The 26,072-nt window shown below is 41.4% G+C and overlaps 2 protein-coding genes across 2 annotated transcripts in view; one reads left to right on the top strand and one right to left on the bottom strand.

Moving 5' to 3' along the window:
* The window catches only part of LOC306849619 (choline dehydrogenase, mitochondrial-like), a 30,293-nt gene extending 21,370 nt beyond the window's left edge, over positions 1–8,923 (top strand). The window contains exons 5-8 of the mRNA XM_079384788.1: positions 3,145–3,279; positions 3,352–3,494; positions 4,823–4,925; positions 7,846–8,923. Of these exons, the coding sequence (XP_079240914.1) occupies positions 3,145–3,279; positions 3,352–3,494; positions 4,823–4,925; positions 7,846–8,264 (800 nt within the window). The 3' untranslated portion in view covers positions 8,265–8,923. The remainder of the gene's footprint in view (positions 1–3,144; positions 3,280–3,351; positions 3,495–4,822; positions 4,926–7,845) is intronic.
* LOC306848841 (voltage-dependent L-type calcium channel subunit alpha-1D-like) overlaps positions 8,736–26,072 on the bottom strand; it is a 116,837-nt gene continuing 99,500 nt past the window's right edge. Inside the window, exons 43-47 of the mRNA XM_079383591.1 lie at positions 23,944–24,087; positions 23,722–23,864; positions 22,532–22,626; positions 22,129–22,416; positions 8,736–11,016 (exon numbers count right to left, since the gene is read on the bottom strand). Coding sequence (XP_079239717.1) covers positions 10,741–11,016; positions 22,129–22,416; positions 22,532–22,626; positions 23,722–23,864; positions 23,944–24,087 — 946 coding nt within the window. The 3' untranslated portion in view covers positions 8,736–10,740. The remainder of the gene's footprint in view (positions 11,017–22,128; positions 22,417–22,531; positions 22,627–23,721; positions 23,865–23,943; positions 24,088–26,072) is intronic.

Below are 26,072 nucleotides of genomic sequence, written 5' to 3' on the forward strand. Positions count from 1 at the left end.
ATCAACGGTGCGACAGTGGAGAGAGTGAGCAGCACCAAGTTCCTGGGTGTGCACATCACTGAGGACCTCTCCTGGACTAACAACACTGTAGCACTGGCCAAGAAAGCACAGCAGCGTCTCTACTTCCTCCGCAAACTCAGAAGAGCCAGAGCCCCGGCCCCCATCATGTGCACCTTCTACAGAGGCACCATCGAGAGCATCCTGACTAGCTGCATCACTGTGTGGTATGGCGCTTGCAACGCATCCTGCCGCAAGTCACTTCAGCGCATAGTGAGAGCAGCTGAGAAGATCGTTGGTGTCTCTCTCCCCTCCCTCCAGGACATTTACAGCACCCGTCTCACCCGCAAAGCCCTCCGCATTGCAGGCGATCCCACCCACCCGACACACAGCTTCTTCAGTCTGCTGCCATCAGGGAGGAGACTGCGGAGTCTCCAGGCGAGGACCAGCAGACTGAAGGACAGCTTCATACATCAGGCTGTCAGGAAGCTGAACTCCCTCCCATCCTTGCCCCCCCTCCCCTCTCTCACCCCCATTTAACACAGCAACACACTAGGAACTCTGACTCTGTGACACCCCCCCCACTGACCAACAAACTGTGACCGGCACCTGTCACTTGTGCAGCATTGGCTGATCACTACCCATCCAACATTGACTGCAAATTACCTCTTCGGATAGTCTGACAAAAACCATCCGAACAGTCACTTCGACTTGTCACTTTACCAGACTGATAAGCTCTTCTTGCACTACACTCATAACAAAACAAAACATCTGCACAGTTTTGTTTTTGTCTTTGTACATTCAACTGGTTTGCACTCCATCTATTCTGCCATGTGCCTTATGCACTTTATCTATCTCTCTTGTTTTTATTTTCTACAATGTCCTCAGACTGATAAGCTCTTTTGCACTACAAATATATCTACACAGTGTTGTTTATTTAACTGGTTTTGCACTCTATCTGCCATGCGCCTTATGCCACTTTATCGATCTAATTCTTATTTTTTTTCTACAATATCCTCATTTGCATAATTGTATAGTTGTATGTACATATGTTTAAACTGTATTTATCTGTATCTGAACGTGTTTAATGTTAACTGTATGCACCAAGGGTCTGAGAGTAATGCAATTTCAATTCTCTGTATGTATGTACTGTACATGTGGAAGAATTGACAATAAAGCTGACTTGAACTTGAACTTGAACTTGAACTTCACAAGTGATTCATATCACAGGAAGTGCAAGTTCTGACATTTTGATTAAAGATCGAGGCCAAAGTAAGACGTTCACAGCAAGACAAGTAACATGCTATAAGAAAATAAATTGGGTCAGTTTTGATTTTAGGCAGACCTTAAGAATGCAAACATGACGCACAAATCACAATATAAGAATGACATCTGACCCTCACTTGACTTAATAAATGTCACATCACTATTCATCACAGTTAAATTGAACCGGTGCTTTAGTGCAAAGCAGCTTCACCATATGCATGTTATTAATGTGTTTTCTGGGAATTGTTGTAGAGGAAGAAAAAAAGAAATACATTTTGCCATTTAATCCACCAAAACAAATTTATGAGAAGCAAAATAAGGATATTTTTTTCTTAATTTTTTTGACCGCTCCAATTTTAGCCTTGCAATGAAATGATTTCCCTGAAACTGCTTTGCATCATTTACCACTTTGTGTGCAATAGCCACAGTTCACTAGAGCTCCCGTTCCACTCATGTTTATATAGTCATGATTATATAGGGGAAATGGCTCAAAATACATGAAATAAATGCTTGAACGTTTAAACAACAATTTAAAAAAAAGTTATTTTTAAACATTCTTTTTTTTTTTTAATGCAAAAATAAAACTGAATCATATTAAAAAATAAATATTAATTATAAATGCTTCAATAGCATATTTGTTATGCCTACTTTTTCCCTCCTTCTGTGATATGGCATGGTGGGCCAAATCAAAGGTCCCTGGTTTGGGCATTTCTGATTTTGACCGCAAAAAAGAGAGTCATTTTGTTTCATAGCAAATGAAAGTTTGTTACTGCCATTTTATTTTTCATTTGCCTCTAAAGCACCTAAAGGCAATTTTATTTTAGCACCCAGTGATTTAAAAAAGCTTGTTTAAAACAACCACATTTCATCATCCCTTCTTTCAAAAAACCCATTTCCATTGTTTTTGTTGTGAGGACAAACTGGGCACATTTGAAGAAAGAAGATAAGAGTCCAAAACTAAAATATTCCAGTTTTCATTTCTCATGGTTAGCACCGCAGCTGAAGAGCACACATATTACAGCATGGATGCTCATGTCTGACAGCTCAGGGCCAGTGAATAAAATGAGCTGGTAACACTCAGCAGTACACTTATTTGGTCACTTTATCACTTCAGAGTCATACTTTTTGGTCAATCTTTAGAAAACACTTTCTTTTTCCAGAGCAATTTAGTCAGTGATACATTTTGAAGGAAGTCTTTTAAACTTCTAAATGAAAAACAAATGCACACATTAACATCATACATTAATCTGAGGAGACTTCAACATCAAACATTATGTACTTCACCTTGGATATTCTAGAATTTACCTGTAAATGTGCCTAATAACTGCTCCAAGACAGTATTTCAGTATGTTTTGAAATATCACAAGGTTTCCAAACTAGTGTGCTTTACTGGAACACTAATGTTAGCCCAAGTCTATACGGTCTACAGAATTTAAAATGGTATACAACAGTAAACCAAACATTATCATGCATTGGTCTGGATGCTGATATAGTTATTGTTATAGTAATCTTTATAGTTATCAGTCTTGGTTTGTATGAGCCTTAAAACACAAAAGGCATGATATGACCATGATATTTAGTTTTGCATTTATTATTATTAAACGTTTGTGTAATTATTTTTATGCTTTTTCTTTTTTCACTAGACACATGGAGATCAGAAAGATTCAAGCTGAGCTCTCAAGCCTGTTTTTATTGGCATATCTTGCTGTTCTCCCAACAGCTGTGTTTTGATCTGACTTGTTTATTTGAAATGAGTAGTGATCTGTAGGAACGGGGGACTGCTGCCAGTGAATTTGGGATTAAAACTGATAACTAAAAATCTTTACAAAAACATCAAATGTGGACTCTGCTTGTGAAGGAACGGTGGTCGTGTGTTCCCAGGTGTGGGCTGTAATCTGCAGGATCATCTGGAGATATATGTGCAGCATCGCTGTACTCAACCCATCACACTCTACAAAGCCCAGAAGCCCTTCCACATGGTGAAGATCGGCCTGGAATGGCTTCTCAGATTCACAGGTAATGAATCTGAGTGTTCTGTGAGAGCTCCGGTTATTTGTGTGACATTAAGACGCTTGTGTTTTGCTGCAGGTTACGGTGCAACGGCTCATCTGGAGAGCGGCGGGTTCATTCGTAGTCGTCCTGGCGTTCCTCATCCTGATATTCAGTTCCATTTCCTGCCCTCTCAGGTCATCGATCACGGCCGTGTTAAATCCAAGATCGAGGCCTTCCAGGTCAGAGTGGTTTAAAGACTGCTTAATTCTGCCTGTTGTGACTCTTGCTAATCAAACATTATCTGTGTTCTCTGTTGTCAAGCCTAAAGAGTCACATGATGTAGAGGGGTGTTCACACAGGTCAATAAATGGCTGTATTTTTAGTGTAGCAGGTGTAGCCTAACATTCACATTCTGCAGTGAAATGTGTTTGTACATAAACAGCAGTAGTGCGTTGTGAATCATATCATATAAACAAGATTATTAGAGAACCACACTGGCTCAGAATGCTGGTGATTTCTGATACATCGCTGTTTGCGAAAAGACAAACCAATAGCTAATGTTTTCTAAAAGTTAAATGTTAGGAAAAAAAATTCTTAAAAGTAATGTCTATGGAACGATCTTCTAACTCTTCATATTTGATATACGTTCTCATAACACTGAGAGAAAACGTTCTGATAAAAACATTCTTGGAATGTCCTCATGATGGTATTTTTACTTGATGAACATTCCAATAAAGGTGAGAAAACGTTCTTAAAATATTCAAATTAAATGTTCTAATGACGTTATATTCTATGTAAAATAAAACTAGCAAAATGTTGTAATACATGTTTTGGTCCCCTTTAAATAATGTTATAAGCACAACATTATGTTCTTAGAATATATATATAAAAAAAAGATAAAAATAGCATTATATTTTGCATTTATATTTTCATTATATTTTATAACAGTTTGGACTTTGAACATTCTTAAAATGGAAAAAAAAAAAATATTCAAATAATGTTATATTTTGGGTGAAAAAGTTAGAACGTGGCAAGGACCGTTTTACTAATCTTTAAATAATGTTCTAATCACAACAAGAAAACTGGACTTTTGAACATACTTACAATTAAAAAAATAAAATAACATATAACATATGAAATAACATATTTGGGGTGAAAAGTTAGCTGAACGTTCTAAGAAACATTTCGGGAACCTGTAAATAACATTCTAATAACAACAAGAAAACTAGACAATTCAGTGTTTAGAAACATTTCAGAACAATGTTCTCACAACGTTTTTATAACCTAAATTTGTTACCTGGGATTAAGGTTTGACTTTCCATCTCTAGACATGCCCACATCACATCACCGACAATCGTTTGTGAAATTGACGTCCACTCGTTTTGTCACTGTGAACGCCTGTATGTGTGAACACCCCTTTAATTCACCCGCAGCCGAGCAAGTAGATGTTTGACTTTCTTCACACTGATGATATTAAGAGAGAGTCCTGCTTCAGTCTTTGCCCTCATGGCGTATTTGCTTATGCACACTTGTTTCATGCAATATGACTTCTCTGTGATGTGTGTAGGTTCATGTTGGACCCATGAGGAGCACGAGTGTTGGGTGGCTCAAACTGAAGAGTAGAGACCCTTTTACCCACCCTATCATCCAACCCAACTACCTCTCCACCGGTACGTTTGCTCTGATCTGACACGTTTAGAGCAGCTCAGGCCTCAGGAGCGAGAGGGGTTATAGTTGTGCTGTGTAATGGAGCTGTTGATTCGAGGGTAACCATCAGTCCCCAAATTGGATAGAGAGAGAGAGAGAGATTCTTTCCCACTCATTTTCCAGTTTCTTGCTATTAAAGGACATTTATTTTGATAATTGTATCTCTCCCACATTCCAAAAGTGTTGCAATAGTTTTTCTGCTCAACTTTTGAAATTTGCGGTCTAGAAACAAATAGTGTTCAATGATACAGGTGCTTTGTCTGAACTTTCCGCATTTTAAATGGACCCTTTTCAGCAGACTGTGACGACGCGTTTAACGGTCATCAGCATCGTAAATCCTTAAGTTCTTATATTTTGATTTAGATTTTTTTTGTACATTTATAACTATACTTTGTATTATATCACATTTGCATCAAATTACATCAAATCTAGTTAAGGCTAATGCGAGGGTGTTTCTAATGCAGAGTCTATGGGAGAGACGGTAAATTAACATCGTTCTCTCTTCTGTCTCTCTGCCGTTATCGGTCTCTCTCAATTGTTTTCCTTTTTTTGAAGGTCATGAAAACACTATTGTGGAGTTTTTCTTTTACTATTTGAGCAAATGGGAATGCAAAAAATATATTTGTGGGACTCTCCCATTCACTGCTCTTGAAGTTAACCCAACTATGACGACTTCCGCTGCTGAAAAACCCAGAAATGTGAAAAAGGTCCATTGTCTTACTTTTTTAAATGCCAATTTTGTTTAAGAACCTTGAATGGGTCTTATGATGCTGTTTTTTAAGATCATTATTTTGTGTATTTGGTGTAACAGAATATGTTGACATGATTTAATGTTAAAAAAAAACATTATTTTTCAAATACTGTACATTATTGTAGGTCCTCTGTGCCCCGCCTCAAACGCTTCGTTTTCTACAAAGTCTCTCCTTCCGACAAGTGCAGTCTGCTCTGATTGGCCAACTGACACAGTGCATTGTGATTGGCCGAACACCACAAGCACTCGTCGGAAATGTAACCCCCCTTTCCATAATCATGAGCTTTAGCTTTCAAAATAAATGTAAAGTTAATAATGTCCTTAGTTTTACCATCAGTTCAAGCCCGACAGGAAAAACTGAGTTGCGTGACAGACACAGTGATGATGACCGTGTCTCCCTCTCTCACACACACACACACACACGTTGGTTTTTGTGGTTTATGGGGACTCTCCATAGGCGTAATGGTTTTTATACTGAACAAACTGTGTGTGCTATTGCCCTACACCAACCCTACACCTTAACTTAGCCCTCACAGGAGACTTTGTGCATTTTTAGATTTTCAAAAAAACACCATTTAGTATGTTTTTTAAGCCTTTTGATTCAGAAGTGCCAGATTGTCATAGCAAAGTCAGAATTACCTCCTCTCCTAGGTTCACAAAACGGTCATCCATAAAATGCGTTGTGGTAACTTCTGGGTTGTACTGTTCTGTTGTAAGTAATCTTAATGATTCCTAATTGCATCTACTTCCGAAAGGTCAAATAAAGGTCTTTTGCTTTCGCCTAGAAACACACAGCGTCTCCCTGGCATGGCTGCATCAACACTACTGCGCTTACTGAAACCACACCTTCTTTCTTTGCGTGAACATTTGGGAGGCATTACGCAAATATTTCCACATCGTGACGTAGACGTGTGGAGGCGTGTTTAAATAAGCCGTTTTAGGGGGGCGTGGCAGAGTCTTAACTTTGATAAAGAATATCTCTTTGGTTTTGAGACTTTAGTCTTTGCAACTTCAGGGATCTTATCTATGCACAATCAGCTTGTAACACTCCAAAGAGAAAGGAAAACTTGAAATCGCATCATATGACCCCTTTAAGGCAATTCCAGTCAAAAGTTTGTTGATTCTTCTATATTTAAGGGGTCATCGGATGCAAAATTCACTTTTACATGTTGTTTGAACATAAATGTGTGTTGGCAGTGTTCGTACATATCCACCGTATAATGATAAAAATCCACCCATTTTTTTAATTTAATCCCTATTAATAATATCCCTTCTCAAATCAAGCCGTTCTTAGCTTCTTGACTGTGACGTCACATGCACGAAGGCCCCTCCCACGATAGTTGATTGACACTGGTGTTTTATCATAGACCCCCCCTGAGTGAGCTGTTAGCTGTCATCAGTTCGCCATTGTTTCACCACTGAAGCAGATGTAGACAAGAATGTCTCCTAAGCAATTAAGGTGTTTTTGTTGTTGGATGTAATAATGAACATAGCAGTCATAATTTACTCCCGACATCTGAGTGGATTACATGTGGATTACTTTTGTTTATGAAGGGAATGCGCCCCCGATCTACCTAAATGCGTTTTTGTTTGCGCGAATCATTCATGATCCAGCTTCATCTACAGAAGAAGTGAGTATAAGGTTCTTTTATGAATGTTTGCAAATCGCCTTTCCTAATAACGTGCTAGTTAGCAAGTTCCGCAGCTAAAGTAAACAGTCTCTTGAGAATGGCTCGTCACCCCATGGAAAAGAGGGGCGGGGCCAGCAGAGCTCATTAGCATTTAAAGCAACATGCACTAAAACGGGTTGCTGTGTGCAGAGCTGATTTTGACAGGGTAAAAATGTGTTGTTTTACACTACCATTGCGAAATTGTAACCAAAGTAAGTTATTTATTTTCATTACTATCCTAAAGAATCATATCAACTTGTAGAAAATGGGCATCTGATTTAAGAAAAATCTACAAACATATTGAGCATATTGAGATGAAAGGCGGTAACCGTAGGCGAGTAGCTAACCCTGAATAAGTTGTGTTTATGCTTTGAACATTTGATCCTGACATCATAACTGTGCTAACTGATTCTTGGGTAGTTTCTCACTGCCTCATGTTCTTCATCTCCTCACGCCCCACAGACACTGATATGTTGGAGTTCAGACAATGCATCAAGCTCACACGGGAAATCTTTGCTCAAAAAGCCTTCGACCCTTTCCGAGGCCCCGAGGTGCAGCCGGGCCCCGCCATTCAATCCGATGCAGAGATCGACGCTTTCGTCCGGCAGAAGGCGGACAGCGCCTATCACCCGTCCTGCACGTGTAAGATGGGCAGCGCCTCGGACAGCAGGGCGGTGGTGGACCCTGCTCTGCGTGTGCATGGCCTGCAGGGGCTGAGGGTGGTGGACGCCTCCGTTATGCCCAGCATGGTGAGCGGGAACCTGAATGCCCCCACCATAATGATCGCTGAAAAGGCAGCGGACGTCATTAAAGGGATTCCCTCGCTCCACGACCCTGGAGTTCCTGTTTACTGGCCCGAGACTCTCGAGACACAGAGATAAGACGGCCTTGACCTGGCCATTCACAGGAGAACGTGCTTAGACTTGTGGTTTCAATTAATGGGAACAGTTGGGAGGTCAAATTTTCCTGGTTTAAATGAATAATTTTGGCACATGATCAAACCACTCTTCAGTCTTAGGCAGCTTAGAATCATCCACAGTGACTGATTTCAGTAGGTCTTAAATTCAGATGTACATTATTAAAAAGGATCATTGCTAATGCATTTAATGAAGTATGACTAGACATGATCTTGATCATTGCCTCCATAAGTGTCTTAATGAAACTTACTAATATCACATGCTTTAAAGAAGAGCCATTTGCAGCATATGTTTTTCCAGTTTGCATTTCCACACAATTATGATGTGTTAATAATCAGAAGTAATACATTTCAGCTGCTGAGCCTCCAGTAGGAACCAAGTATCTATGCAAATAACTCTTTAATGTTTACATGGAGAGAAAAAGAGAATCTTCTTATGAGTTCTTTATTCTGGCACAATGTATTTTTCCATCCTTTATTAAATTATAATGGAGTAATAAAAAGAATGTAACAAACAGTGGACCAATTTGAACAGATTGAAAATGCTTGTAAAATCACTACAACAGATGTTTATCTTTTAAATAATAACTGTACCTCTCAAAAATAATAAAATGATTAAATTATAAAAGTCTCCTGATGATTGATTTAAATGTCGTAATGTCCAAATATTGCCTATGCAGATGACTGACACTTGCATTACCTGAAATAATCATTCGCACAACACGAATGACCTTCACTTCAATAATGCCAGTAATCTACACACAATCTTATGATTTATAATTGCATTTAATTATAGGTAAAAAACATGAAAATAGCTATTTTAGTTCATATCTGGATAATTCTCAAACTATGACAGAAACCATATAGACACGTTCCTTCAAATTGAAATGAAATCGATCCACCGTATACTGATGTTGGTCTGATCCTCGTTCAATGCTGTCACACCACAGCAATATAGCACACAGATTCTATGGACTATTTTCATAATACTTTCATAGCACTTGTCCTTTTTGAATCACGAACACAGGTTTGGACCGAGCATTCGGGTTAGTAAATGATGACAGCATGTTTTGGGTGAACTTTATTATTTTATATAAGCCCAAACGTCATCAGATGTGTGAGACATAGATCTCATTATCAATTACAGAACCAATGAGATGAAAATAAATAAGAAATAAAAACACAGTTGCTGTGTGACCAGCTGAAGAAGCTGGAGGACAAAAGCAGTTTAATAATTATCTCGAGAGATATGCTCACACTAACAGTAACGCACACTCAAGCCGACTCTACGACTCGAGAGCTCATTGTTTTGATATGTTTAGTAACTACCTCTATTAGAGAAAGAAGCTGCTGTTTCCATCGCAATGTTTCTGAGAGTTCAGCGAGTCAGACGGCCGTGAGCAGAAACAGCTTTTGGATGGTGCTGCTGTGTAAAGCCCTTTGTAAGATCTGTTTGAGTACCTGAAGTCTATGACATGTCCACTTAAAATTATGATCCTGTGATGAATTAATATTTGAACATGAATGGTTTCAAATTATATTGACCTGCAGTGTGATTAGTGATTATTTAAATGCCTTAGTTTGTGCATTTTACAGCCATATTTACTCAACAGACAAATAGGGAAATATCACAAATGTCCTTTTCTTCCACCACCAAAACTGGCATCTTGCATTATTTCATCATGTGAATATAGGAGTATGGATCATTTGCCTTTCCATTTATGTGTTATCTTACGTTCGCCCAAAAATGATTTACTCACCTTGCTGTTTCAAACCTTTTTTCTCCATGAAACACAAATGAAGTTCAGAGCTCCATAGTCCATATAGTTTGTGCACTATATTCCAAGTGAGATGATTACATTTGCATTCCTGTATGCAACACAAAGATATGATGCAGCAGATTTGAAGTCAAAGATGGCAAATGTCACCAACCTTGATGCACTTTGAATACGGAAAAACTGGAAAAAGACATTCGGTCAATCATGACTTACATTTTTGTGACATTTAATTTGAAAGACTTAGTTCAGTTACCAAACTAGGAGGAATCATTGTGAAGTTTTTACCACTGTAATTGCCTTGTATGTGTGAATAAAATTATTTTGACTCAAATGGTGAAAGTGTCTTGAATGGGTCTCAAGAAATGCTGTTTAGTACCTTTGACCAAGAGGACTTTGGCTGGTAAGTTGGTTAGGGATCTTCAAAGGTCCAGTGCATGCATAGATTGAGAGGAAAACACTTCGGTCGGCAATGCCATCACATTTGGATCTTGCTAGAAATTTCCCAAGATATCAAAAGGTTTGCTTACTAAATGAAAAGGTCCAAATCTATTGGTTCATGTAAGCCAGCAGATCTCTCCATGACACTCCCGTTTAAAGGCACAATTACCTCATTCATTCATTTTCAACATGATTTAGTTTTGTTGGGGTATTTTGAATTCTTCACTATAATACTGAGACGTAGATCATTTCGTCTGCGAGATCCTCCTCGCGTTTATTGCTCATGTCCATCTCCTCATCGCTGTAGTCGCGCAGATTATTCTGACGCAGGCCTGCCTCGTCTGCCTCCGGCCCGTGGCCTAGCGTCACGTTCAGTAAATTGCTAGCAGCACTTTCCATCTCATCAATCGTCATGTCGCAAGCATCTGCAATCTCGTGTTTTGTCGCCATCACAAACTTTGGATCCTTGGCAAATTGGCCCAATCCACCAGATATCATCACCTACAACAAAAGACATTGTGTCAGGCAGCAGGTTTTGTTTTTGACTCCTTCCTGTCTATAGTCAACAACAGAGGCAAGTTTTACTTGCAGTCCAGTCTGGGACTTTGCGATATAGTGTAAAGGCCCCGATATACTTCAAACAAAATCGAAGAACGAACAGATATAATATAATTTCGAACAAAATCAGGCAGATACAAAGTTGGTTTTGAGTCCGTTTTGGCAGTTCGAAACAGCTTACCAAAGCGAACTTTCTGGGAAAGTTCATTTTGGCTCCTAAACACTTTTGAGCTACCACTGGTCTGTGGCGATGGTGGTTGCACATCTTTGACGTGAGATTTTTTTTTTCCAGTTTATTACTTATACCATCAAGCATCATGAATACACTGGAGTGTCGAATAGCTGAGCTGGTACAAATGTATCCACACCTATACGATCGCTCACGACCAGACTTTTAATTTCTCTGCATGACCCACAAAAGATATTGAGACCAGTTTCATTACAATAGGCTTATACACTCAAATGTTATTCGAATTTTTTTGGGGAAATTTCATTATAACTTTTGATTATAACTGCCCCAAAACATTTTGAGTATCATCAGGGCACGGTGCCGAAGACGCATACCGTTTCTAAAATACAGCATTTTTTGACTAAATTCAAAATGACCAACGCCTAATATGGCTAAAATCTGAAAATTTGGGTATGGTTCGACTCCGAATCTAAAGATACCAGGGGCCTCATTTATAAAATGTTGCACAGAAACCATCCTAAATTTGATCTTACGATCATATCTCGAATATGCATACGTTTGATTCATAGAATGAATGCTTTCAGCTATCTTCTTGTAAACAACTCCTAATTAATGTCATTAACATATAAAATATCACCAATCATCATAATTTAGAACAGCGAGCTGTAAGAACGGCTTACATTTTCAAAAACCTGCAATACTCCGACAATAAAAAGTGTGTACGTCTGCTCAGACCCTGACGTGACGCTAAGCACTTTTCCACATCAAAGACTGTTTTTATAAATATGAGTGCTGGCGTGGATTTAAGCGTATCTAAGATCATATCTCTGCGTACACACGCTTTATAAATGAGGCCCCTGGTTTATGATTTTTGGCCAACCGTTCAGAAGTTATAATAACCATTTTTCATGTCTCCTGACTACTAGGTGTGCTGTGCCGACACTGTGCAGGTAGCCTCAGGTCATGGTTATTATAATACACACCAAGTGTGGTCTCAATATGCAAAAGTGTCGCAGAGATATAGCGTCACATCCATTTTGGCTTGCTCTTCATCAAATTCGTTCGCGCACTATTTGAGAACGGTTTGACTAATCTACTTGAATTCCATAACTTTTTGCCAGCACGTTCTTAAGATGATCTGCGCCAGTTTTGGTGAAAATCAGATAAACCATCTAGGATGAGTTCGAGAAAGTAGGTTTCTTAGCAAAAAAGTAGCAAAAAATCTTGGCCTGTAAAATTGTAAATTTTGGTGTGCAATCAACTTGGCATGAGCCAAGGAACCTGAGGGGAAAAGTTATTAGCATAAATATAAGTGCATCTTTGAACTGTTGATGGCAGTAGAGGGTTTGAGTTAGAGACTCCAAACTTGCTATGGTTAGTGTTAAAACTGTCGTCAATTTCATAATTTTACCGCAAGTGGTTCTATGGGCTGCCATTGACTCACAGAGCAGAAGAAGAAGAAATAGAAGAAGAAGAAGAAGAATGTCAATGAATACAATAGGTTGCATAGCACCTTTGGTGCTTGGCCCCTATAATAAAAACACAACTTTCTGAAGCGCTTGACAGACAAATTGCGATGTCCCCAATCATTCTTCTCAAGTTCTATATCTCTAAATTAGCCATTTTGAGTATTAGTATATACATTTACTTATATTCTTTTCATATAACAATTTAATGTGCTGCAAAAACATTTCTATGTGTAAAACAATTTAGTTGTTTAGTATGTCTCTCAAACTCCAGTCTACCCTGTTACAGTGGTACTACATTCCCTTTAAAAATGTAAGCATATGCCCAAAATCACATGACTTGCTAGAAGTGGCATCATTTTCTTAGAGGGAAAGCAAGAACAAAGTGAGTAATTAGTCACACACTTTTTTCTCTTTTTATGCCCTCTGAATGGAACATATACGGAATATCCAGTGATGGCCACTTCGCAGGCCACTTATGGTCGAATAGAACAAATGTCGGAAGTGATAAGAGAAACATACAAAATATACAGAATGTGCAAGAACTGGAATTGAAAATCGCTGGCGTAATAAATAGCATGTCCACCTTCCTGGGCACTCGTGGCCTAATGGATAGAGAGTCGGACTTGTAACCCAAAGGTTGTGGGTTCGAGTCTCAGGTCCAGCAGGGATTGTAGGTGGGGGAGTGAATAACCAACACTCTCTCCACCCTCAATACCACGACTGAGGTGAGACCCTTGAGCAAGGCACCGAACCCCCAACTGCTCCCCGGGCGACGCAGCATTGGCTGTCCACTGCTCTGGGTGTATGTTCACTACTGTGTGTACACTTGGATGGGTTAAATGCAGAGCACAAATTCAGAGTATGTGTCACCATACTTGGCCACACACCACATCAAGCTGATGTAAAGCTGCTTTGACACAATTTGCATTGTTAAAATTGCATTTGGTCTTGTTCTGTCTCGCGTATCTTGTCAGTGTCTGCGCTTGCTTGGTCATTTGTTGTGAAAAAATAAGGAAAGTGTGTTCAAGCGCCAGCAGAAAACAGTGTAAAGAAATACTCTTTGAGAGAAGCAGTCTTTATCAGTGGAAGTTAAAAGCAGCTCGTACGTGTATTTACTTATTAGTGTTTAGAGCAGTTGTCGTTGCTAGGAAACGCTTGTTTCGTTTACTGTGTGGAGACGTGCTGATATTGCGTTTGGTCTCGTTCTGTCTCGCGTATCTTGTCAGTGTCTGCGCTTGCTTGGCCATTTGTTGTAGAAAAATAAGTAAAGTGTGTCCAGCTAAATTCAATTAGTATTTTGTTAGATGGATATAAAAAAAAAGCTTAGTTTACCGCGGCAGCCTTCGCGTGAAGTTGTCATGTGAAGGCCTCCTCGTGTGAAGACAGGAAGAGTGTAAAGACCATCGACTCCACCGGGCAGGAACACCGGCAAAGGATACGATATCACTTTTTATTTCTCCTCTTTTCTACTACTTGTTTCACTTCTGTTTCAGTTTTTATAACCATTTCTTACTATGTGTAAGTAGGTTTTAGCATGTGTGTTTGGCAGTGCTATTTCTTAGGATTACTGATAAACTATACTGTCGTGATTTGTATTTGTTATCTATTTTAATTTTAGCTAAATAATGTCTGAATGTATTATGTCTGTATAGGTTTTTTATTAAGTTTTTTAGTACTTCAACAAACAATGGAAATTCAATTATATATATAATTTATAAATGTGTATGTATATATATATATATGTATGTATGTATGTATGTATGTATGTATGTGTGTGTGTGGTTGTACATATACATTGTTGAGATAGACGAGACTGGGTTGGATCCATTTGCAGCTTTTATTAAGATTGGTCAAACAGGCAGGGCCAATCACCAGAAGACTGAGAAATAGAGGCGAGTCAGAGACAGAGTCGAGAAAACAGGCGGAAGGTCGAGGCAGGCAGCGAGAATCAAAAGTCCAATAGACAAATCCAAGTCGGGGCAGGCAGAGAACAATCAGCAACGATACACAGTCCAGGGTTGAGAGGTATAAAACAAAAACGGGTAATAACGCTCAGAAATGACAACCGGGGCAAATCAAGACTTCGCAATGAGGTGCTGTGTGTGAATGGCTTTTATGTGTGTGTGTGTTAATGAGATGCAGGTGTGGAGTGCAATTAGTCCCAGGTATGAGGCATGATGGGAATTGTAGTCTGAGGTGGCGTGCAACAGTTAGTGCAGTGCAAGAGTTCATGTGGTGAACGAATGACCTCTGGTGGTAAGTTAATAAGGAAAAATAAGGATTCATGGCCAGGATTCCTGACATAGCCCCCCCCAAGGAGCGGCTTCCAGACGCTCCTATACAATCAAGGAGGGCGGTGGAGCGGAGGCGGAACAGGGGGAGGGATGGAGGGCCAGGTCCCCACGGAAGTGGAGTGGCCGGGGATCGAGGCAGAGCCGGCAGGGCAGGAAACCAGGGCGGAGCCAGAGGCCAGGACAGGGCCGACAGAGCAGAGGTAGATGGCACAGGAGCCCACCAGGGCGGAGCAGATGGCACAGGAGCCCACCCGGGTGGAGTAGACGGCACAGGAGCCCACCAGGGCAGAGCAGCAGACCACCAGACCAGAGCAGAGGGAACTGTAAACCATGGCAGGGACCTAGAGGACATTGCAACACACGAGACAGAGGTCATACACGGTCTCAAGGACCAAGGCAGGGAACATGGGAAGTCCATTAATATTTCCTCTGGTGACAACTGAACGGGTAAACAGTCCATGAGCAAACTCCCTAACTAGGACTGAGAAGACAGACACATTTGGAGAAACAGAACAAGAAGATAGTTCATGAATGGTCTCTATGGCCGTGACAGGGTTAACGGGATAAACATGTAGTGCATTAGCAGTTTCTGGGCTCTCTACTGGACTAATGGGGCGGATAACAGGTCTCTTGTTAGGGACTGGACAGACAAGTGGTTCTACATTAGACTCATTAGGGGAAATGGGACAGACAGACAATTCAAAAACTGATTCATAGCTTGAACCTGGGCAGATTGACAGTTCTAATTCATAGCTTGAACCTGGGCAGATTGACAGTTCTTGATCAGACAGATTAACAGAAACGGGCAAGACAGAGAGTTCAAAATCAGCATTCAAGGCTGATTCAGAACAGGACAAGAGTTCGGAGATGGGACCATCGGCCAACCCAAGGCAGGACAAAAGTTCTTAAGTGGCCTCTGTGGCCAGTCCGGGACAAAGCAAGAGTTCACGAGCGGCCTCCATAGCCGTGATGGGGCAGGGCGAGAATTCACAGACGGCCTCCTTAGCCGTGACAGGACAGGGTGAAAGCGCAAAGACGGCCTCCTTAGCCATGACAGGACAGGGCGAGAGCTCACAAACGGCCTTCATGGCCGTGACCGGGCAGGACGAGGATTCATAGACGGCCTTCATGGCCATGACCGGGCAGGACGAGGATTCATAGACGGCCTTCATGGCCATGACAGGGCAGGACGAGGATTCATAGACGGCCTTCATGGCCGTGACAGGGTAGGACGAGGATTCATAGACAGCCTCCATAGCCGTGACAGGGCAGGACAGGAGTTCAGTGACAGCCCTTTTGGCTGTGACAGGACAGAAAAAGAGCTGGTGAGTGGATACCACTGATACCTCCAAAGGTTCTGCAGCGGTAGCCGCCACCTTAGAAGGTTCTACAGCAGTACCATTATAAAACAGGGAGAGTTCATTACCAGGACAAGTACAGTGCTCATTTACGGTTCTTTTGACCATGACATGACGGGTTGGAAGTGTTTTGTTGGGCGCCACCACCATACAAGGAGCTGAAGCGAGCACCCCTGCTTCAAAAGGTTCTGCAGCATGCGCTGCCACGTCTGGAGAAACTGCAGCAGGCACCATCGCTTCGGGGAACATAGCAACGAGCGCCACCACCTCCGGAGGTTCTGCAGCAACAGCCGCCACCTCTAGAGACATCATAGTGGTCGCCGCTGTCTCTGGGAGTTCTGTGGTGGTGTACGCGGCCCAAACACACCAAAGAGCGATCCCCATCATGGGAAGCACTTCGGAAAAGAGAGTTAGTTCAGGAACAGGAGGGATAGAATGAATGGATTTGGGGATACCAGCTGCGCGTACAGACACCAGCGGTGCATCCTTCACGCTGGATACCAGACAGGGAACTCGAAGGACTGACCTTAAATATCTGGGTGTGACAGGGCTTGAATATCTGGGTGTGAATATCTGCTCAGCTGTGACGTGACATGGTTTAGGATGGTTAGCGGTGACGTGGTGAGACTCTAGAAGGTCAGCGGAGACGTGGTGTGACTCTGGATGTCCAGCCGAGGCGTGGTGTGACTCTGGATGTCCAGCCGAGGCGTGGTGTGACTCTGGATGTCCAGCCGAGGCGTGGTGTGACTCTGGATGTCCAGCCGAGGCGTGGTGTGACTCTGGATGTCCAGCCGAGGCGTGGTGTGACTCTGGATGTCCAGCCGAGGCGTGGTGTGACTCTGGATGTCCAGCCGAGGCGTGGTGTGACTCTGGATGTCCAGCCGAGGCGTGGTGTGACTCTGGATGTCCAGCCGAGGCGTGGTGTGACTCTGGATGTCCAGCCGAGGCGTGGTGTGACTCTGGATGTCCAGCCGAGGCGTGGTGTGACTCTGGATGTCCAGCCGAGGCGTGGTGTGACTCTGGATGTCCAGCCGAGGCGTGGTGTGACTCTGGATGTCCAGCCGAGGCGTGGTGTGACTCTGGATGTCCAGCCGAGGCGTGGTGTGACTCTGGATGTCCAGCCGAGGCGTGGTGTGACTCTGGATGTCCAGCCGAGGCGTGGTGTGACTCTGGATGTCCAGCCGAGGCGTGGTGTGACTCTGGATGTCCAGCCGAGGCGTGGTGTGACTCTGGATGTCCAGCCGAGGCGTGGTGTGACTCTGGATGTCCAGCCGAGGCGTGGTGTGACTCTGGATGTCCAGCCGAGGCGTGGTGTGACTCTGGATGTCCAGCCGAGGCGTGGTGTGACTCTGGATGTCCAGCCGAGGCGTGGTGTGACTCTGGATGTCCAGCCGAGGCGTGGTGTGACTCTGGATGTCCAGCCGAGGCGTGGTGTGACTCTGGATGTCCAGCCGAGGCGTGGTGTGACTCTGGATGTCCAGCCGAGGCGTGGTGTGACTCTGGATGTCCAGCCGAGGCGTGGTGTGACTCTGGATGTCCAGCCGAGGCGTGGTGTGACTCTGGATGTCCAGCCGAGGCGTGGTGTGACTCTGGATGTCCAGCCGAGGCGTGGTGTGACTCTGGATGTCCAGCCGAGGCGTGGTGTGACTCTGGATGTCCAGCCGAGGCGTGGTGTGACTCTGGATGTCCAGCCGAGGCGTGGTGTGACTCTGGATGTCCAGCCGAGGCGTGGTGTGACTCTGGATGTCCAGCCGAGGCGTGGTGTGACTCTGGATGACCAGCCGAGGCGTGGTGTGACTCTGGATGACCAGCCGAGACGTGGTGTGACTCTGGATGACCAGCTGTGACTTGTCTTGGCTTCTTAACATCAGCTGTGACTTGACTTGGCTCCTTAAAATCAGCTGTGACTTGACTGAACTCATGACTGGCAGCAATGACATGACAGGGTGTTGTTGTGGCCGCCATTTTGTGAGTGTGCTCCAGCACGGCTGTTATCACACTAGTGAGTGCGGTATCGCGTTCCTCCACGATACCCACAGTGAATGCTGAACCAACAGTCCACAGAACATAATCCAGAAAATGACTAAGTGACAAACGAGGGCCCTTACGAATCACTTTTGATTTCAACGGCTGGTTAAGACCATCACAAAAAAAGTCTATTAACACACAGTCTGGTAATTCTGAGCCATTAGCCAGAGCCAAATATTCCGCAATGTAACGCTCGAGTGATCGTGTACCCTGCTTGAGGGCTAGTAACAAGATCGCTGCATCCATACCTGACCCATGTCCGTTGAAAAAAGCCACTTGATCCTTGTTTGGCAAAGTCTTCTGTTGCGATAGACCAGACTGGGTTGGATCCATTTGCAGCTTTTATTAAGATTGGTCAAACAGGCAGGGTCAGTCACCAACAAACTGAGCAATAGAGGCGAGGCAGAGACAGAGTCGAGAAAACAGGCGGAAGGTCGAGGCAGGCAGCGAGAATCAAAAGTCCAATAGAAAAATCCAAGTCGGGGCAGGCAGAGAACAATCAGCAACGATATACAGTCCAGGGTTGAGAGGTATAAAACAAACACAGGTAATAACGCTCAGAAATGACAACCGGGGCAAATCAAGACTTAGCAATGAGGTGCTGTGTGTGAATGGCTTTTATGTGTGTGTGTGTTAATGAGATGCAGGTGTGGAGTGCAATCAGTCCCAGGTATGAGGCATGATGGGAATTATAATCTGAGGTGGCGTGCAACAGTTAGTGTAGTGCAAGAGTTCATGTGGTGAGCGAATGACCTCTGGTGGTGAGTTCATGGCCAGGATTCCTGACATACATATATATATATAGTTTTTTTTTTTTGGTGTTTGGCTTAATGTTATGTTAGAATCATTATTATACTCATACGTTTTGTTCTTTAATATTTTGAATTGTTTTTACCTTAATTTTTTTGTCTTTCATTTAAATGTTAAGTTTTTTTATTTTGTTGTATGCATTTGTCATTTTTATTTAATTTCTAATTATCTAATTAATAATCTTAATTTATTTTTAAAATGTGTATAGGTAGTATTTATAAAGTTTTATGTAACCCAGGCTACTAGTAAACAGATAAGTGCGTGAGTTGATCGAAAAAGAACAGTAAAAAAAAGAGAAAAAGACTGTTCTAGACTGAAAAGAGAATCACCCAATCACACATTGCGCTGCAGTGACTGACACTTCTGTGAGCCAATGGCAGCAGCGCATCAGGTTGCGCAAGTCCCTCTTTGAATGCGAGCGGCAGATGAGAGAAAGCAAGTCAGAGAACGCAGCTGTGCGGAATAATCTCCAGAAATTTCCCGCTTTTAAGCTAAAGATTCAGAGTGAAAAGAGACCAGATAAAATAAAGTTGAATATTTGAATGAAACGTTGATAAGCTGTCATCGGAGCGAGTCGAGAAGAGGACGAGTCAAAGAAATAGTGACTGATGCAGACCAACGCAACTTTAAAGTGCTGCGTATTAACTTCCCTGCTTGAATATAGACTATTTTCTTGCCTTGGTGAGTCCTATTTCAAATATAAACTTGATAATATACAAGAAAAAAAACGTTGCAGGTTTTTCAGCGAACTTATATGAGGTTGATATTAACTTGATATTAGTAGATGCGTGCGTAACGATCTAGCCAGCTAGTCTGCACGCGGGCTAAAGCTAGTCAAATGTGGAAAAAAAAGCTAGCGAGTCAATGAAATATGACGCAGATTCATGTTCAATTGTCAACGTGTTTAATAAGTTGAAATATTGAGTTAATTTGTGCTTTACTGTACATGTGAATTGTTCATGAGACTGAATTGAGTATTAATTATTGGTTCTGCCTTGTGTTTTTACAAGGCTGGGTTTTTTGTGAGAGATTGTGATTCACCATCAGAAGTTTTCCTGTTCCATACCGGACACACGAGATGCAATGAGCGTATAAACACGGCGAGCCATCCACGAACTCGATTCCCTTGTTGAACTGTGTTCATCATCTCTGGTAGGAGAATTCCTTTCTTTTTGTTTTGTTGCTCTTGGACAAAAAGAGCTTGGACTCATTGCGAACTGTTTTTTTATATTTTTCTCCTCTCCATCTTCATCCAAAAGACATTGATTTTGAACTGAACTGTCCTAAACGAACGAACATTTTCTTGAACTGAGTCAATTGATTCTGTTCGTCTGAGTCGATTCCACCAATTGAATCTGGAGCATTTGACTCACAACCTGAAAAGAATACCACAGTTTTGAGGGAAAAAATGTTTATCTGAATTTGAAAAGTGAAATTGAGACTTCATTCTGTACATTGAACCAAATTGACTGTTTATACGAATTCTGAGTATTCACGTGAATGCATTATTTTGTTTGAGAATATTGCTTACTGTTTCCTTGAAGTATTGAATTTTTCCAATTGTTTATTTTAATTTTATTTTATTGTACAAAGAGAATAATTTGATTTACATCTGAGTCGAGCTGTTAAGGTTGCTCGTCCAAGTACTTACAAAAGAGTGTGAAGAACAAATATTGTCACTTATTGTTCATTGCTAATTAGTTGATTACATTGTGATTTGCATATTTCAAACAACGAAAAGAAAAAAAGATAATTTTACTTTAATATAAACCTTCAGTTGAATCATAAAAAAGACTCTGTTGATAATTCACCACCACTGTGCTGCCTTCCTCTCTCCAGTAGCCGCACCTATCTTCTGATCCTTTGGCCCATAGTGAAATACTCACCAGTGTGACACGCCCCATGCTACATTTAGCTTTTAGTTTTGGATCTGTTTTTAGTTGTTTTAATACTACAATTGATTGCTTCTGTTGTCGTCATTTGTAAATCGCTTTGGATAAAATCGTCTGCTAAATGACTAAATAATAATAATAAATAATAAAAGCGCTATACAAATAATAGTGACTTGATTTGACCTTAAAATAAAGTGTGACCACATGTTTTTATTTCCTAGCTAGTAATGGGCTTCATTAGTTTAAAACATCCTGGGAAATTTCCTTGAATGTGAATGTGATATATTTGGTGAGGACTATTAGGTTATACGGGCTTGGCCAGTGCGTTTTTCTGGTAGACATTTTCTCCCCTCTGGTCACACTAAGTACAATATTATATTAATAAAAAATGATTTAAAAAATAAATTAAAAATTTAATTAATGCTAGTGCTGTCAAACGATTAATCGCATACAAAATAAAAGTTTTTGTTTGCATAGTATATATAAATACATGCAGTATATATTTTGAAAATGTATACATGCATTTACTTACATGTCTATATTTATATTCATATAATCAATATTATATATATATTTAATATATAAAACACAAAATTTTTCAGAAATATATACGTACATGCTTGTGTATTTATATATAATATACACAGTACACATACATATATCATGTAAACAAACATGTTTGACAGCACTATTTACGACATTTTTATTTATTTTTTTCACCAAACTGGGAATGACCCCGCTGCACTTAGGTCAAACAAGACCAAAGCAGGGCCATTTTAAATTGATGAACTTCACACTCTTGTTGATGTAAACCAACACTGAACTAACTTGAGCTAAATAATGACACTATTGTCTCTGAGCTGTTTTACAGCAGAATCTGAACTGAACTAAGTTTCCATAATTGATTCTGCTATTTTCCTGTTAATCACAGTCAAGCTGCTTTGACACAATCTGTAGTTTATGAAGCCCTATAGAAAGGTGACATGACTCTCAGGGTCAAGCGGCATCCCTCACCGCTTCCACAAGGCTTTGAGCGCTGCTCCGCTGCTGCAGGTGATGGCCACACAGTCGGGGGGGAACCTTCAGGAGTGAGGGGGAGGGAGAACGTGTCGACCAATCAGAGGCCAGCTGGGAATTCCAGAAGCTCCTGTGAACCAATCCTGGAGTGCTGCTAGCGCTGGGCGTGGTCTGAATCAGAGGAGCGTAGGGTGGAGGCGTGGCTGGAGGCGTGACCCAGGAGCGGATGGAGCGAGTCGGAGAGAGTCGTGTTCTACTCAATTCTTGTCCAGTCGGCGTCTTCATCTGCACAAGAAAACATGATGCCACTTTACGTACATGACACAGGTAATGTCTCACTACTACCGTTGTTCTTAATCTATTATGTTGGTGACAGTGTAGGGGGTCGTGTCATTATCACCTGATGCTGCGGCAGGCCCGTTGGATGCAGGGGAATCTCATCTTGGCTGTTCTGTTTACGCAGACACTCAAAATGGAAAGCGGGCTTGTGAGAAGCTGTATGGCAGAATGCACACACATATAGATTCATATTTATTATAATGGAGGAATGTACAATAAACTAACAACAACTGTATAAATTTAAAAGTCTTACACTAGCCTGCATTTAGGCTAAATGCAAATGCAGATGGAATATCCTTGTAGGAGCCATATTTAGAATCTTGTGCACAGAAATATGAACTTGAAGAGATTAAGTTTGATTTATTTAATCTGTATTTCAAAACATAATGATTTAAGTATATGACCAATTTTGGTCACACTTTATATTAGGTGGCCTTAACTACTATGAACTTACATCAAAAAATAAGTACAATGTACTTATTGTATTCATATGGTGTTGTAAAACACTTCTGCTGCTATTGAGGTGGGAGATGGGTAAGGTTAGGGACAGGTTTGGTGGTATGGGTCGGTTTAAGGGTGGGGTTAGGTGTAAGGGATGGGTCAACAGTGTAATTATAAATATAATTACAGATGTAATTACATATAGGTATTTTTAAAAATATAAGTACAATGTAAAAACATGTATTTACACAATAAGTGCATTGTATCAAATTATTCATTTAAATGTAAGTACATAGTAATTAAGGCCACCTAATATAAAGTGGGACCGAAATTTTTATTAGTATATAAGAACTCCTCCGCTAACCTCAAGGGGCTAAAGAACATTTTTAAAGAAGACTAGCCACTATAATCCTACTAGAGATCAAAACTGTAATATTATAAAGTATGTTCCTTGCTGAATTTTATTAAAATGTGTTATGTTTACTCATGTTATAGACAACAGATAGTTTTTCTTCAGATGTCACCTATGTGAATGTATTCTTAGATAGACAAATAAATGCTTTAAATATATTTATTTTTAGGAAATATATTTCTACCACATTGACATAAATGCTTTATATAAATATACATTTTTCCTAGTGAAGGACCTGTACCATAATAGCAATACCATAATCATATATCCATCTATCATCACAGCTTATTGAGGAACCATTCAGTCTGATGTTTATTCCCAAAGTAATTCTAGTTCTGTTTTCTGTTAGTTTCAGTGTGACGCTGTAAAAAGTTCATGATTATTTTCCAATATCTCACATTGAGCTGTGGACAGCAGGAGTCGTTTTGAGGACCTCTGGGGCTGCTGGGATATGAGCTGCTCATCATCATCACAGACACATTCACACGCATCCTGCTGTCCATCTGGAGCACCATCACCTAAAGTGTCCTGAAAGTATGGCCTTCAAGAGAAACCAAGAGAAAATAAAGATAACAGCTACTGTTGATATACATTTTCTGAAAAGCGTTTTCTAGTAATACCTGTCTGTAGCCAGCATGATATCCTCCTCATTGAACTCGTCTCCGCTGTAGTACTCCCCAGAGTTCCTGTCATCATCACTGATGTCACCGAGGGCGGAGTTTTCCACGTGGATGATCGGATATCTGACAGCACTGGCGCTTGGCCTGCAAGCCACAGCAAAAACAAATCATTGGTACACAAATAAGCAGCCGATATCATTGCGCCACACCATAATTAGGGGCAGTCGTGGCCTAATGGATAGAGAGTTGGACTTGTAACCTGAAGGTTGCGGGTTTGAGTCTCAGGTCCGGCAGGGATTGTAGGTGGGGGAGTGAATAACCAACACTCTCTCCACCTTCAATACCACGACTGAGGTAATAATAATAATAATAATATATTTTATTTGTAAAGCACTTTTCATAGTTAAAAACAATCCCAAAGTGCTACAGAGTAAAAACAAAGTTAAAAACCGGAGAGAAAAAGAAAAAAAAAAATTAGCAAGAAGTAAAAAATGCTTGCTTAAAAAGATAGGTTTTTAGTCCTTTCTTAAAAGAGTCTATGGCTTGAGGAGCCCTTAGGTTTTTTGTAAGGGAATTCCAAAGACGCAGTGCGGCTGAGCTGAAGGCTCGATCCCCCATAGTGCAGAGCTTAGTTCTGGGTGGTTGAAGAAGGGCTTTGTTTCCAGAGCGGAGGTTGCGTGGAGTTTTGTTTTGTGAGTAGTTCCTTTAAGTAGGGGGGTGCATTGCCGTGAATGCATTGATGAGTAAGTAGGATGATTTTATAGTTAATCCCGTATGAGACAGGAAGCCAGTGGAGTGAGTGAAGGAGGGGAGTGATACGGTCATGTTTCCTTATCCTCATTAGGATCCTTGCAGCACTATTCTGAATGTATTGTAGTTTTTGAAGGCTTTTGCCAGGAATCCCAAAGAGGAGAGCATTGCTGTAGTCCAGCCTCGAGGATACAAAAGCATGGACAAGTTTTTCAGCATCTGACAGACCAAGTGTGGGATGGAGTTTAGCAATGTTCCTTAGGTGATAGAAGGAAGTCTTACATAGATGTTTTATGTGGGCGTCAAATGTGAGTTGAGCATCAAATCTTACGCCCAGGTTGGTGACTGTCGATGATAGTGGAATTTTTTGACCAGAGAAAGAGATGTGGGTTATAGATGATGACTGGACCTGGTGTGGTGTACCAACTAAAATAGCTTCTGTTTTGGAGCTATTTAGCTGTAAAAAGTTTACCTTCATCCATGCCTCAATCTCCTCAAGGCAGGAACTCAATGATGACAGAGTGGCTGTAGATGAGATGAAGTTGGTTTTTATATACAGCTGAGTGTCATCGGCATAGCAATGAAATGATATTGCATGCCTGTTGATTATGTGGCCAAGGGGAAGAGTATAGATGGTGAACAGAATCGGGCCGAGAACCGACCCTTGAGGGACACCGCATGTGACTGTATGCGTCTGAGACTTTGCACCTCCCAAAGAAACATACTCTGTTCTTCCAGACAAGTAGGACTGGAACCAACTCAAAGCAGTGTCAGAGAGTCAGATAGTATGATGGAGGCGCTGAAGGAGGATATTGTGATCAACCGTATCAAACGCTGCAGATAGATCCAGTAGGATGAGAAGCGATGGTGTGCCGGAGTCAGGTGAGACCCTTGAGCAAGGCACCGAACCCCCAACTGCTCCCCGGGCGCCGCAGCATTGGCTGCCCACTGCTCCGGGTGTATGTTCACCACTGTGAGTATACTTGGATGGGTTAAATGTAGAGCACAAATTCTGAGTATGGGTCACCATACTTGGCCACACACCACACCACTTCCCTTTCCTTTTCCTCCCTTTAATATTTACCCTTAACAGAGCTGAGCTATTGTGCTTGATGCTTGTTGCTAATGCATTTGCAGATGTAATTCTGATGTACGAGGACATACAAACTGAGTGATATTTTGTTAAAAACAATCATTTCAAAATAGAATTAAATAGTTGTAATGTAATGTTGGGGATATAGGCCTATGGCACTCCTGAAACTTTGCTGCATGTACAGGGTGTGTGGCTGCTGGTCCTGTTAGAAGCACAACAATCTAAACTTTTATTCAAATTTTGAATGGATTATACTGTATGTAGCCTAGAAAGCGGACTAACTTGA

Source organism: Barbus barbus (genome assembly GCF_936440315.1).
Source record: "Barbus barbus genome assembly, chromosome: 29".
NCBI classification, from domain to species: Eukaryota; Metazoa; Chordata; class Actinopteri; order Cypriniformes; family Cyprinidae; genus Barbus; species Barbus barbus.